The sequence below is a fragment of the Phacochoerus africanus genome, chromosome 16 (assembly GCF_016906955.1).
Source record: "Phacochoerus africanus isolate WHEZ1 chromosome 16, ROS_Pafr_v1, whole genome shotgun sequence".
In the NCBI taxonomy this organism is placed as follows: domain Eukaryota; kingdom Metazoa; phylum Chordata; class Mammalia; order Artiodactyla; family Suidae; genus Phacochoerus; species Phacochoerus africanus.
In genome coordinates, this window is record NC_062559.1 from 41536505 (window position 1) to 41551984 (window position 15480).

The window sequence follows — 15480 nt, forward strand, 5'->3', positions numbered from 1 at the left end:
GAAACATCACAGATACAGTAGAATCACTGGGTTTATCCTGCCCTGATTCCATTTCCTCCCTCTTTTCCTTCCTTCCCAGTTAACCAGGATCCTGAATTTAATGTTTATGTACATTTTTTGGGCATATTTTTGTGCTTTTACCTCATATGCATTAATACAGAATATTTTACGTATTGCATATACTCAACTGTGACTTGTTTATCCCCACCTTACATTTGTGATATTTCCCTGTTAACTTCTTTTGATTAACGTTGCTGTGTATTATTCTACTATATGACTATATTACAACATCTTGGTCTTTCTCATTGATTTGATTGCCTTTAGATTGTTTTCAGCTTTTCATTATTTCAGTGTTGCAAGAAAATTCTTATAGCTCCATTTTTCTGCACATATGTGAGGATCTCTCTATAAATATACTAAAAATAGAACGGCAGAGTCAAAGAGTCTGTGCATCTTAAACTTTACTAGATATTACTAAACTGCTTTGAAAAATGTACGAATTTCACCAGTAGTGTAAGAGTTCTCCCCTCTACGTACAGGCTCACCAACTTTTGGCAGTACTGAAATTTGAAAATTTTGCCAATATTTGGGATCTAAAATGGTATCTTAGTTTTTCCTATTCCTGGTTATAATGGGATAAAACCTATTTTTATTCTTTATTGGCTGATATTTCTGTGAATTGTATATTTTTTGTCCATTTTTGTTTAATTTGCCTTTTTCTTATTGACTTAGAAATTATCTATTCATTCTGAAAATGAATACTTTGTTGTATAAAAATTACAAATATCTTCCTCATGACTGGTCTTTGAACTTTATACTATCTTTACTGAACCAACATTAATAATTATAATGAAGTCTTATCAATATCTCTCTTTATGGTATGTGCTTTTGGGGTATCTTGTTTAAGAATCTGTTTCCCACTCTGAGGTCATAAGTGTACCCTCTCTATTTCCTTCTCTAAGTACCAATACTTTGCCTTTCACATTCAGATCTTTGCTCTACTTGGAATTTATTTTTGTGTATGAGTCAAGCCAAGGGTTTAATTTTCTATCTTTCCCATATCGATTCTTTTCTTTCTTTCTTTTCTTTTCTTTTCTTTTTAGGGTCATACCTGTGGCATATGGAAGTTCCCAGGCTAGGGGTCAAATCGGAGCTGCAGCGGCCGGTTTACACCACAACCAAGGCAACGCTAGATCAGAGCCACATCTGCGACCCCCACCACGGCTCATGGCAACTCTGATCCTTTAACTCACTGAATGAGGCCAGGGATCGAACCTCATGGATACTGGTCGGCTTCATCACCCCTGAGCCACAACAGGAACTCTCTCACATTTTTCTTCTCATCCTTTCTCCATTGATTCTGAACTGCTCTCTCTGACGTTATTTCCACCTCTGTGGGGTCAGGTCTGTTCTGATGTCTCTATTTCACTGGCTCATCATTTTATTTTAGCAATGGCACAGAGACTTAATTACAATTACCATGTAATAAGCCTCTTGATTTCTAGGAGGCCAGTTCCTCCTTCATGATCCTCGTAATTGTCTTGGCTTTTCTTGGCCCTTTATTAGTACATATGAATTTTAGGACAATTTTGCAGGGCCCACGAAAAAAAGTATCAGAACTTTTATTGAAACTGTGTTGCATTTCTAGATTAATTGAAGATTTAATTTCCGATATTGAGTTTTCCCAGTCATGAACATGATATAGTTCTGCTTTTATTTGTATCTTCCTTATGAGATGTGGTAATATTTTTCAAAAAATTCAATAAATATCCTGAGTCTTCATTTAGATAAACTCTAGGGTCCTTTTGTAGGTTTATTTACTTATTTATTTTGAATTGTGACAGAAATCTTTTTTTTCTTTCTTTAATGTTTTCCTTTGGTTATTGCCAATGCATGGAAATAATACTGATTTTTGCATTTTGCTCTAGCATTCAACTAGCTTGTTAATCCTTATCATTCTACTAATATACAGGTCAATTCTCTTGGGATTTCTATGTAGGTAGTCATTTTGCCTACAAATGGGAAGAGGTTTTAAGTTTATATACTTTTTACTCTAGGGTGTTGCCATTCTGCTTTGCCCTTTGGTTTAATGTTGAATAGAAGCAGTGTTAGCAGGTTTTGTTCCCAGTTTAATGGAATTTTTTCTAAAGTTTCTTCATTAGGATTGATAATTGCTATCAAGATTTGATAGCTGCCCTTGATTAAGAAACTTCCCTTCCATTGCCAAAAGTTCTCATTTCTTTGTTTGGATACTTATTCATTAATTACTTTAACATTGTGTTATTTACTTTTCTGCATATTTTGAGATTATTACATGTTTTTTTGAGCTAGCAATGGAATATGCTTTAAGTGACTTTACTGATTGGGGTCCATCTTCAAATTCATGGAAAAACACTATTGTCCTTTTTAGATGTCTGATGTGTAATAAGTTTTATGTACTAAAAATCATAAAACCTTTCTTCTTTATGATGAAAATATACTTTCAGTTTGTCATTTACCTTTTCTTTCTTTTTTTTTTTTTCCTCACCCACAGCATGTGGAAATTCTGGGTCAGGGAATGATCCCATGCCATAGCATCTATACTCACACACATTAATATAGGTAATATAATACCAATATAAAATTTACTGACATAAGTGTATTTTTTTCTAAAATATCATCCATGTTAATTATCTCTAGTTTTAATCACACTGGTTATACTAGTGTCTTTTATAATGTAAAAATGGGGGCGTTCCCTTGTGATGCAGCAGGTTAAGGCTTCTGTATTCTCACTGCTGTGGCTCAGGTTGCTGCTGTGGTGCAGGTTCAGTCTCTGGCTTGGGAACTTCAACATGCTGGGGGTGCGCTCAAAAATGGGTTTGTATATTATACAATTTATGTTTTCTATCAGTGATCATGTGCCTTTCCTCTCATTTTTTTTTTTTCCTTTTTAGGGCCATAGCTGTGACCTATGGAAGTTGCCAGGCTAGAGGCTGAATTGGAGCTGCAGCTGCCAGCCTATGCCACAACCACAGCCATGCCAGATCCAAGCCACATCTGTGACCTATGCCACAGCTTGCAGCAATGCCAGATCCTTAAGCCACTGAGTGAGGACAAAGATCAAACTTGCATCCTCATGGATACTAGTTGGGTTCTTAACCTGCTGAACCACAATAGGAACTCCTCTTTCCTCTATTTTGATTATTTAATTTTGTTTGTATGTCTTTTTCTCTTTTATTTTTTGACAATGTTGTCTTTTTTTTTTCCCCCCAAAAAAGCCCAAAACTAGTGTTTGGATTTTACTTACATCTCTTGTTTTTGCTCCTTACATTATTAATTCCACTTTGCTATTAATCTATATCCTCTAATTATGTTTACTTTGTTTTTATGATGATTTCTTGAGATGAATGCTTTGTTTTAGTTTTTACTTGTTTAATTGTGAAAGCAATTAATGCTATGAATTTGTCTCAGATTAGCGTTTCTATTCCAATTTTATATGAAATGCTCTCCATTGTTATTCCAATGATCTGAATTAATACATAGCATTTTTTTTGCGCTTTACTTTAGGATGGAGGACTTGGTTCCCAAGTCATGACTTTAGCATTTTTTTTTTTTTGGAGGAGGAAAGCGTTGCTTATATTTTCATTACTGAATTCAAACATTACTGCATTTGTAGCTATGGCAAAATGGCCTACCTCATGTGTGAGTATGTGTGTATATGGGTATGTATATAAGATATAAATGAAATAATCTTTGCAAATTGTTAGCTATTTTAATAAGTATTCCAAGAATACTGGCAAAGAATACCTATTTTGATATTTTTATATTAAGAGAATATTATCAATTATCATATTAATATCTTTTCTATCACACTTTATCATTTAATGCTTAATCTGTAAAAAAAAATGAGGTGAATACTAAAATCTCCCAATTTGAGTGGAGATGTTGGTCAAAGGGTACAAAGTTACAATTACGTAGGATGAGTAGGTCTAGAGATCCAAGGTATAGTGGGGGTGATGACCATCCATAATCGACAGTACTGTATTGAATATTAGAAATTTGCTAAGAGACTTCAGGTTCATTCATCGCATACAAGAAAAAGTTAACTATGTGAAGAGATGATATATGCTCATTAGCTTGGCTATAGTAATATTTCACTGTGTGTATGTATGTACATCAAATTATGTTGTACACATTAATGTATATAATTTTTGTTAAAATCATTTTCATTGTGTCAATTTCCTATAGTATTGCAGAGTTTCTTTTGCTAAGTAGTGTTATGAAAATAACATATGCACATGGTAATGTAATAAAAGTAAAAGATGCCAATTAATTTAAAACATGTAGTTTCCCTTCTGTTCAGGTACTGCCATTAACAGTCCCTTATACATTCTTCCAGAAGCATTTTGCACATACTCTCTTCCCTCAATAGAACAGATATACTCTTTTAATACAAAGAGGTATTTATATAGACTATTTTGTACACATCTTTTTTCCCTTCCTTTAAAAACTGCGTATCGGGAGTTCCCGTCGTGGCTCAGTGGTTAACGAATCCAAATAGGAACCATGAGGTTGTGGGTTCAATCCCTGGCCTTGCTCAGTGGGTTAAGGATCTGGCATTGCCCTGAGCTGTGGTGTAGGTTGCAGACGCGGCTCAGATCCTGCATTGCTGTGGCTGTGGCGTAGCTCTGATTTTGTGTTGCTGTGGCTGTGGCGTAGCTCTGATTGGACCCCTAGCCTGGGAACCTCCATATGCCATGGATGCAGCCCTAGAAAATGCAAAAAGACAAAAAATAAATAAGTAAAAATAAAAACTGTGTATCTCAGAGAACTTTCTTAACTGCCTCATTAAAAAACATACTGTTTGAATAAATTTTAATGTAAGGATGTACAATAATTATTTAAACTAACATATTTTTGGCATTTAGGCTGCCTCTAGTTGTTTGTTATTATAAACATTTTTGTAGTAAAATTCAATCCTTGAGTATACATCTGAGTCTAGTGGTAGGTCAAGTTTCAGAAATAAAATAGCTGCACAAAAGTTGCATACATTTAAAATTGTACAACATCAACAGCTTATATTCCAAATAATTGTGACAATATAACTTCCAATCCACATTGGGTGCTTGTTTTAAATTTTTATTATCCCTGGGCATCAATAACCTTTAATTATTTGCTAAAGTGATAGGTGGAACATGTTACCATTAGTGCTTAAATTTGTATTTCTTTAGTTACAGGGAACACTGATCATGTTTTCCCATTTTGATGGAGCTTTATATTTTTTTCCCCTGGATTTCCTATGTATTTCCTTTTCTCATTAATCTAATAAGATTTTGTGTTTGTTATACTTGATTTGAGGGTTTTTTGTTTTTTTGTTTTTATAAACTGATAAAATCAGCCTTTGTATATTAGACATTATTTATTTGGTATGTAATGACTCAACTGTTAAATCTTAAATGAGGTTTATAATTTTGATTACCTTTTAAAAAAGTCTTTTTTTTTTTTTACTTCAAGTATACTTTATCAGAGTTCAGTATCAAAACCCTGATTAGTTTTTGTCTTCCTCTTTTATCCTATTTCCAACTTTTCTCAGTAGTTTGTTGTAATAAAATAGAATTCAAGCAAACCATTACTGTAAATTTTACTTTTATTCCAAGTTACTTTGCAATATTTTATTTATTTCAAAAATTTTAATGGTAATTAACTTTGTATGTTTAGTTGGTTTTCACTTGAGTTCACTTTTCCCATATCCTATTTGAATTCTACAGTACATTATTTTTTTTTTCTTTGTCTTTTTGCCATTTTCTTGGGCTGCTCCCGTGGCATATAGAGGTTCCCAGGCTAGGGGTCCAATCGGAGCTGTAGCCACCGGCTTACGCCACAGCCACAGCCATGCCAGATCCCAGCTGCATCTGTGACCTACACCACAGCTCACGGCAACGCCGGATCTTTAACCCAATGAGCAAGGCCAGGGATCGAACCCACAACCTCATGGTTCCTAATCGGATTCGTTAACCACTGAGCCATGACTGAAACTCCTAGAGTACATTATTTTCAGTAACATCTTAATTAGTTAGGACATTGTCCTGGAAGGGTAGTGAAGGAAATACTTCATGAGTCCTCCTTTGAAGATGACTTTATGCTGCCTTTGCATATATAAAAAAATAGGTATAAAATCATTGGTTCACATTTTTCCACTTCTAAATTATGTGTATATTAGTTTATTCCCATCTGCCATTTAGTGTAGCTAAGGAAATGCTGGAATTTTTTCACTTTGTAAGTAATCTGCATTTTTCTGTCTGGAAATTTGTGGATTACCCCTTACTTCATCTTATCTTTGAACTTTTTACCATGCTATTTAGGTGTTCTCATTTCATCCATGTACCTGGACTTAATAAAAACTATTTTTGTTGCAGTATTTATTAATTTATTTAAATCAAAGTACTAAAACACATTTAAAAAAAATCAGCTGGCACCAAAGACCATATAATGAAATTCCACAAAAGTAAGTGCTCTTAACCCTTTCTATGTATGATTCTTCTGGTTTATTTCTAAATAATATGCTTTCATCTCTATAATAATATGCTTACTTATTAACAACACACTCGAGTGCTGAACATTTTCCATCCCCTTACATAAATTAACTAATTCATTTGATTTTCACAACTCTATAAAATTATTTTGCTATTATTTTACTTTTGAGGAAAGTAAGGTATGGAGAAGTTGACTGACTTGCTCTAGGTTGGCTTTTTAAAGCAGTGAAACTAGACAGACTAGGAATCTAGGTCAGTCAAATTCCAGTATAAAAGATAAATTTTAGCAGACTTACACTGCTACACCATTCCCTTTGACCTTTATCTACCTATCTAAATTTTCCTCTCAGTCTATCAGTTTTGTTTTTTTCTTTTCTTTTCTTTTTACAACTGCACTTGTGGCATACGTAAGTTCCTAGGCTAGGGGTTGAATCAGAGCAGCAGCTAGCTGTCTACACCATAGCCACAGCAATATGGGATCTGAGCTGCACTTGCAACCTATAATGCAACTTATGGCAACACCAGATCCTTAACCCAATGAACGAGGGGGCTCAAACTTGCATCCTCATAGATACCAGTCAGGTTTTTAACCCGCTGAGCTACAATGGGAATTCCTTTAGTCTATCAGTTTTAATCAGCATCTTGCCAGTCTCATATCGAAGGTAAAGACATTAGAACACTGTGCTACTTTTTTTTAAATTTTATTAGAGTATGGTTGCTTTACAATGTTGTGTTAGTTTCAAGTGTATAGCAAAGTGAACCAGTTATACATATACCTATACCCATTTTTTTTTTCAGATTCTTTTCCCATAAAGGTTATTATAGAACACTGAGTAGATTTCCCTGTGCTAGGTCCATACTACTTTGCATGTAGTTGTATGTATATGTTAATTTAGTCCTCCCCCCATGTTTCTCCTTTGGTAACTGTAAGTTTGATTTTGATTTTTCTTTTTACAGCTGCCCCTGCATCATTTTGAAGTTCCCAGGTTAGGGGTTGATTCGGAGCTGCAGCTGCTAGCCTATGCCACAGCCACAGCAATGTGGGATCTGAGCTGCATCTGCAACCTATACCACAGCTCATGGCAATGCTGGATCCTTAACCCACTTAGCAAGGCCAGGGATTGAATCCATATCCTCATGGATCCTAGTCAGGTTCATATGCTGCTGGGCCACAATGGCAACTCCTGACTGAGTTTGAAATTTTTGACTCTGTTTCTGTTTTGTAAACAAATTCAATTGTCTCATTTTAAAATTAGATCCCACATATAAGTGATATCATATGATTCTGTCTTTGACTGACTTTAGTGTGATAATCTCTAGGTCCATCTAAGTTGCTGCAAATGGCATTACTTCATTCTTTTTTATGGCTGAGTAATATTCCATTATATATATATATATATATACACACACACACACACACACATATATATACACCATATCTTCTTTATTCATTCCTCTGCTGACGAATGTTTAGGTTGCTTCCATGTCCTGGCTATTGTAAATAGTGCTGCTATGACCATTGGGGTGCATATATTTTTTTGAATTATGTTTTTCTCTGGATATATGCCCAGGAGTGGGATTGCTGAATCATACGGTAGTTCTATTTTTAGTTTTTTTATGAATCTCTATACTGTTCTCCACAGTGGTTGTACCAATTTACATTCAGTGTAGGAGGGTCCCCTTTTCTCCACACCCTCTCCAACATTCTTTGTAAGTTTTTTGACAATGTCCATTTTGACTGGTATGAGGTGATACGTCATTGCGGTTTTTATTTGCATTTCTCTAATAATTAGTGATATTAAAGGTATTTTTATGTGCTTTTTGGCCATCTGACTGTCTTCTTTGGAAAAATGTCTACTTAGATCTTCTGCCCATTTTGGGGGGTTGTTTTTTTTTTTTTTAATATAGAGCTGCATGAGATGTTTGTATATTTTAGAGATTAATCCCTTGTCAGTCACTTCATCTGCAAATATTTCTCCCATTCTGTAGGTTGTCTTTTTGGTTTTGTTTATGGTTTCCCTTGCTGTGCAAAAGCTTTTAAGTGTGAGTTAGGCCCCATTTTTCTATTTGCTTCTCCAGATCTAGTCTCCTTTCTTCTCCACCCTACTCTGGGCGTCCCATATGGACTGTATCAATGCAGTTCCTTGATTTCTGGCATCATCTTGGGTTTGGCCATTGGAGATTGGAGGATAGCAAGACAGGGAGTTTGGAGTATTTATTTTCCCATCTGTCTCCCTGCTGGGTCATCCTCAGCTTGCTGCTTCCCTCTACAAAAAGCCACAGTTTCTGGACAGCTCTTTAATCCAGCTTCCTGTCACTACTCCTTCCCTTACCCCTGCAGTCCTAGGAAGAGTACTTTCTTCCTAGTATTTCTAAATCTATGATTTGGCACCATGCAATGTTGGTTCTGCTAAACTTGCTCATACTTTTATGGAAATCACTGGTGAGTCACTGAGGTTGAGTGCCATCTGTTTTGTTTTGTTTTGTTTTGTTTTTTTTGACGAAAGTCCCTAACCCTTCCTCCACCTTTTTTTCAGACTTTCCAGCTACCACTTCACAACAGCTGTAATTCTACCTTCAAAATGTTTGATTTGATATTTCTAATCTCTTATGTGACCAGAATTAAGTCTCCATGCTTGCCTATTTGTAGATTCTCAAAAGTGAAACCAATCAACAGCATTTACATTGTTATGGCCTTGTAAATATGATTCACTGCAGAGTCCTTAGTTTGGTCAGGTGGTATTTCCTTTTTATCCCACTGTCATTAAGTGGTATTAGATACCATTTATTTTAAGATTCCTATTACTTACGTATCACTAAAAAAGGAAAAAACCCTGTGCCAATTAACTTATGATTTGCCGTCTATTGTGAGATATGGCGAGATTTAAATTGTTCATCTTCTAATTGGTGAAATACAGCGGCCAACTCTTGCCTTGCATCTTGACCTACTCGTGAACAATTCTCAGCCCGGAGTCAGGACCCATTCCACGGCCTGAACTGTTATTCTCATGTATGAGCCAGGTGTCTTCCAACTGCAGAGGAGTCATTTCAAAGTTGTATTGCACAGCATTTAAGAGTACAGACTTTGGTGCTAGATGACCTGAATCTGAAACCTTAGAACCACTTTTTACTCTCTGTGAGGCCATGGAAAATTACTTAATCTCTCTGTGCTTCAGTTTCTTCATCTAATAATTAAAAATAATAAGTGTCTAACTCAATGGTTTATTGTGAGGATTAAACGATGTAATGCATGTGAAGGACTCAGAACAGTTCCTGTCACACTCTGACTCTACTTGGTAAATATAATGAAATTGCCCTGTGAGTGGTCTTCTTTAAAGACCTCTTACTGCTTGCTAGCACCCCTACATCCTCCTCCAAATGGTGCTCCTGTTCACCAATGAAATATCTTCATCAATCTTTTCTCTCTCTCTGCAACTTGTTTCCTCTTTATTAAAAAATTTTTTTTTAAATATTTTTTGCTTTTTAGGGCCACACCCGAGGCATATGGAAGTCCTCAGGCTAGGGGCTGAATTGGAGCTATAGCTGCTGGCCTACGCCACAGCCACAGCAACACAAGATCCGAGTCAAGCCTGTGACCTACGCCACAGCTCATGGCAAAGCTGGATCCTTAACCCACTGAACGAGGCCAGGGATCAAACCGCCACCTCATGGATCCAAGTCAGGTTGGTTAACCACTGAGCCACGGAGGGAACCCCTTGTCCCCTCTTTCAATATACAAGGGACTGAAAAGTTCAAGAGTTGTGGATCTGAGTCCTACAATTTCCTTAGAAAAGCTGCATACACAGATTTGTCACATGCTGACTTTGATATCTATTATCTTTTTTAGAATGTCCTTCAAAACTAAGACAGGCAGCGTCCAACTCTAACCACCTGCTGCATCTATGTAGCAGACTCCTTAGAACTGTCTTCCTTGACATTTTATTATATCCATTTGATTTTTCCACTTGATTCTTAAATCACATGTCTCCTACTTTAATTTTCCTCCAGCATTCAATCTGGCCCTTACTGTCTTCATTGTACTTTTGAATTACACTTAAATTTTTCTATTAGGATTTTGCTATAACTCTGGAATTTTTTAATGGTTCCTTTGTACCCTCAAATTTTCATTGTATACTTAAATTTAATACTGTACCATTTCATGTAAAATGTAAAAACCTTGAGCTGTAACAGTCCATTTACCAACCTCCCCATCCTCCATGCTAAAATTGTCATATGTTTTACATTAATGGATGGTATAAACATCACAGGCCACTGTCTATCTTTAGTCTGAAGAGCTTCCTTTAGCATTGGTCGCAGCACAGATATGCTAATAATGTTATTTTTGTTTTCTTTTATTTGAAAATACCTTTATTTTCACTCTTGAAAAACATTTTTGCTGCACACAGAATCTGGTTCTCAGTTACTGCTTATTGTTTTCCATTGTTTCTAGTGGTAAGTCTTGAGTCATTCAAATCTTTATTCCCTTACATGCACTATGTATTTTTTCTGTACCTGCTTTGAATATTTTCTATTTATGAGTTTGGCACTAGTTAAGTATAGTTTTCTGTGTATTTATCATAGTTGGGAATTACTTAGCTTCTTGAATCTATAAATGTAAATATTTTGAGTGAATTTCAGAAATTTTCCACCCTTACTTCTTCAAAAAATTTTTTTCTGCCCAATTCTCTCCATCCTTTCTTTCTTTGACTGCAAATGCATGTATATTTGGCTTTTTGATGTTGTTCCACAGGTTCCTGAAAGTCAGATAATTTTTTTTCATATAATTTAATATCTTTTTCCCCCTGTTCTTCAGCTTATTGGCTAATTTCTATTGGTTTAAAAGTTCCCAAGTCTTTATTTTCTCATTCTCTATCTGCTATTAAGCCTATCCAATAAGTTTTGTATTTCAGAAATTATAGTTTTCATTTATCCAATTTCCATGTAATTTTTTATTATAATTTGTTTTGATTTTGAGATTTTCATTCATTATGAGCATATTTTTCCCTTTTATCCTTCAGCATGATATTGTAAGCTCTTTGAAATACTTTTCTGCTGATTCCAACATCTTGGTTTTTTCATGGTTTGTCTCCACTAACTGCCTCTTTTTTGAGTATAGGTTGTATTTTATTTTTTCATGTGACCAGTAATGTTTTTATTGTATCTGGACATTGTAAATGGTATGTTATTTTAACAGGTAAGCTGGCTGGAATCAAACTCCAATTGGAAATGTCACCTCACTCTTTTAGCCTTAGCTGAGATTTTTAAAGTCTTCTTCATGCCTGTTTTGATCAGTAACTGGCTGGCTATTTGGGTAGATTTCATAGTCAGACTCTGATGATATTCCTTTCTGAGATTTTTCCCCTCACTTTTCAGCCGCTGTTATTGCCCCAAACTCTGTCTTCTGATTTTTCTAGCTAGTGAGACTTCTAATTTCTATAACATTTTTAGAGTGGTTTCATTTAGCTCTTACTTCAGTCTGCTTCAAACTTTTAAAAAACAAGAAATTCACCTGGTGACACCCTTTCTTTCCAAGTGTTGAAGCCTTCTTCACTGTCTGCCTGCTTTTGGGCATTCTCCAATGCCTTTAGGTAGGAGTTTTAAAACGATTTTGTTGAGAATTTACCTCTGGGAGGGTTGGCCTATTGAGGGCTACTTAACCATGATCAGAAGCAGAATCAGACATTGCACATTTTACCTGAGAGGAATGTTTGCTCACTGGAGACTGTTCTCTCAGTGGATGCAATGTCTCCTTACATCTCACTGAGAGTATTCGTTTCTGAGAACGCCTAATGATTCTTTATAGTCATTCTTTTATTGGTGGTCATTTCTTCTGAATAGCCTCTAATTGTGAACTGCTCGATATGGTGGCAATTTTGCTGTGTTTGCTCATATTATCATGTGACAAGAAAGGTATGCCTTGACTAATTTGAAAATTAAATTTTTTGTTAATTATGTTCTTAACATGTTAGTATACTACTTCAGTGCACTTATCTCTTTAGACCCTAGCTAAGCTCTTCCCATAAAATTGTCTACAACTTTACCCACAACATATCTCACTCAAATTCTTCAAGACTTCTAGAATACGAATGGGGGTCCTAAGCCACCAGCTTTTTTTTTTTTTTTTTTTTTTAATGGTTGTGCCCAGGGCATGCAGATGTTCCCAGCCCAGGGATCAGACCTGTGCCACAGCTGTAACCGGAGCCACAGCTGTGATAATGCCAGATCCTTAACCTGCTGAGCCATGAGGGAACTCTAGTCCTCAACTTTTTAATTGCACTGTTAAATGTTTCCTCCTTATATTTATATTCTTTTGTCATTGCACTGACAACCTTCTCATGGTTCCAAGGGTTGACTCAGCTCAGCAATGTGGCTGTTGCTTGGATCTTCTCATGCAGTTGCAGTCAGATGGCATCTGGGCTGGAGTCATTTGAAAGTGTGACCGGGCTGGATAACTAAAATGGTTTATTCACATGGGAGCTCATTCAAGACTGTCCCACCAGGGTGACCACACGGAGCATACCCATGTGTTGCACTTTTCACAGCATGAGGGCTGGGTTCCCAGAAGAAATGTTTCAAGAGCATATGCCTTTATCTTTTGAATAAAGTCCTATTTTCAACATTGTGTCAATGTTCATCCATTCATATATGTGTATATATTTAATGTGTACATACATAATTCATATATATAGAAACCCATTCATATATATCACTCGAAGTAATAATTTCCCCTTTTCCTACTAATTAAATCAGTTTTACTTATTTTTTCTCAGTCCTATTTTTTCTTGGATTAACAACACTGTTTTTGAAAGTAATAAAATCGCATTTGCTTTACTACAGTTCAGATTTTCTCCATTAGGCTAATCTTCACCCACCTTAATTTCCTCTCTGAATTTGAGATTACATGTACATTGGTGCTTTTGCCTAACTTCCCAAATCAGTTTTTGAAATGACTGAGGAGACTTACATGATACCAGCAAACCTCCTAATTGAATGTCAAAGAAGGTAGTTTCTGTTGGCAAGGGGACCTCCAGCCTCATTGAGAAGCATTCAATTAGATGGAAAACAGATGCTTATTTTTGTCTTATAAACCTCAATGCAGGTTAGATGGTAATTACTTTGAAGAGCAGGATAACAATTTATGTAATCAGCAGGACCCTATAATTACTAATGCATAATTTCCAAACAGCATTTAGCAAAATGAAGCCCATACATACACTTTGTAACGAAAAAGATGTGTTTGACACCACACTAAATTAAATTTAAAATCTGCATATTTTTTTTCCAGGAAACACACTAGCTTCATCTGCTGTATCTACTAACCCCTATCTACTTTTAGCTCTGTTATAGGATCACGGAAACGCTGAATCACAACGATGGCTGAATGGGAGCATAAGAACCAGGAGTAGAGGAAGACTTCTTTCTCTGTTGTCTAGGATACTGAAACATCGATCTAAGAGATGATCTGGAAAGTTACATCTAGGCAACTTGTTTCCACTGAGAGTTTAATATGATGGCCATACAATCACTTAATTTAGACTATAAGTGCCACCAGAGAATTTAAAAACTATCGGCACTTATCTCTTTATTACAAATGGGAAAACTGAGGCACAGTAAAATGATATGACTTGTGTAATAGCAAGTGAGTGGCAGTAGAGGTAAGAAAGCATTTGTTCACTCAGTCCCAGTTCTGTGTGAAATCCATTCTATTAGCCTATTCAGGTTATACAGAGTTATTATTAGACAAGCCACTAAACTACATTAGCCTCTGGAATATTGAACATTTCTGCAGGAAGTATTTTGAAATTTCCATCTACATTTGCACTGCCAGCAGGTGTTTAATAGTAGCAGGTAGAGGCAGTAGTAATAGCTATAGCGTCTCCTAAAGATAATTTAAGTTCTACATGGTAAGAAAGTTGGGTACTAGTTATTTTCATTTTCTTTCTCAAAGACCATTGATGAAATTGTACCCCTTGGTGAATTCTTACCTACAGTTCCTGAAGTCATGTCAAGAGGATTACTGGCCTCTTCTTCAAAGCTCTGGACCTAAGACACCAAAATGCATCAATCTCATTAGAAATGTTGTTATAATAAATTCACTTTATTTAATCAACACACAATGAATACCTACTGGCTACTGCAAAGAGGATTAAACATGATTTCTGAACTCAAAGAGCTGACAGTCTGCTGCAGGCAGGTGGAATATACAAGGCACTCCGAACAAAGATTCAAAGACCTAAGGGAGTTAAGAGGAAAGAACTGGAAAGATCACTGCTTGGGGAGGAGGAACAGAGGCCCTGCCTGGAAGATGTGGCATCTGAACTAATCTTAAGTGATACTATTACTATTAATCTAGATTTTTCTTTGCTTTCAAAGAGCTATAGCTATATTTGGAAAAAGCAAGTTGTTTCCCATATTTAATTTTAACTGTCTGAAGGATTTATTTACAACTTGGTAAATGTGTGGAGAGCAATTCAGAACATTCATAACTCAGTTGCTATATAAAGCTTAGAAAGCTCAAAGAAAACTTGATTTCCAAATTGAGAGAGCAGAATTTATGTTAAAAATTCTTTAAAGAGATTAATGAATACTACTCTCTTAATGAGAATAAAATTATTGTTAAAACAAAATAATAAATATTTCTTTAAAAACATAGCTTACTATGCAAACTTGATAAATATAAAAATTTAAAGATAAGAAAACACTTAAAGTTAATATTTTGGGGTGTGTTTTTGCAGGTTTTCTTTTAATACATTCATTCGGGATATAGTAATTAGTCATTTTTTTTCACTCAAAATTCAGAGGGATCTTTTTTTCCCCACATCATAAAATATCTTTGAAAACACCATCTTTAATGAGTATACAATTGGTCATATTTTGAAGGTACATTAATTTACTTAATGATTCTTCTAATGTTGTTTTTTAAATTTTGCAAATCGAAATAATGCAGAGATTAGTAACTTTGTACATA

General features: G+C 35.5%; 1 protein-coding gene across 3 annotated transcripts in view; it reads right to left on the reverse strand.

Moving 5' to 3' along the window:
- ITPRID1 (ITPR interacting domain containing 1) overlaps window positions 1-15480 on the reverse strand; it is a 106307-nt gene that overhangs the window by 38098 nt on the left and 52729 nt on the right. For all 3 annotated transcript variants that reach the window (XM_047763683.1, XM_047763684.1, XM_047763682.1), the window contains exon 9: window positions 14498-14555. In XM_047763683.1, coding sequence (XP_047619639.1) covers window positions 14498-14555 — 58 coding nt within the window. The remainder of the gene's footprint in view (window positions 1-14497; window positions 14556-15480) is intronic.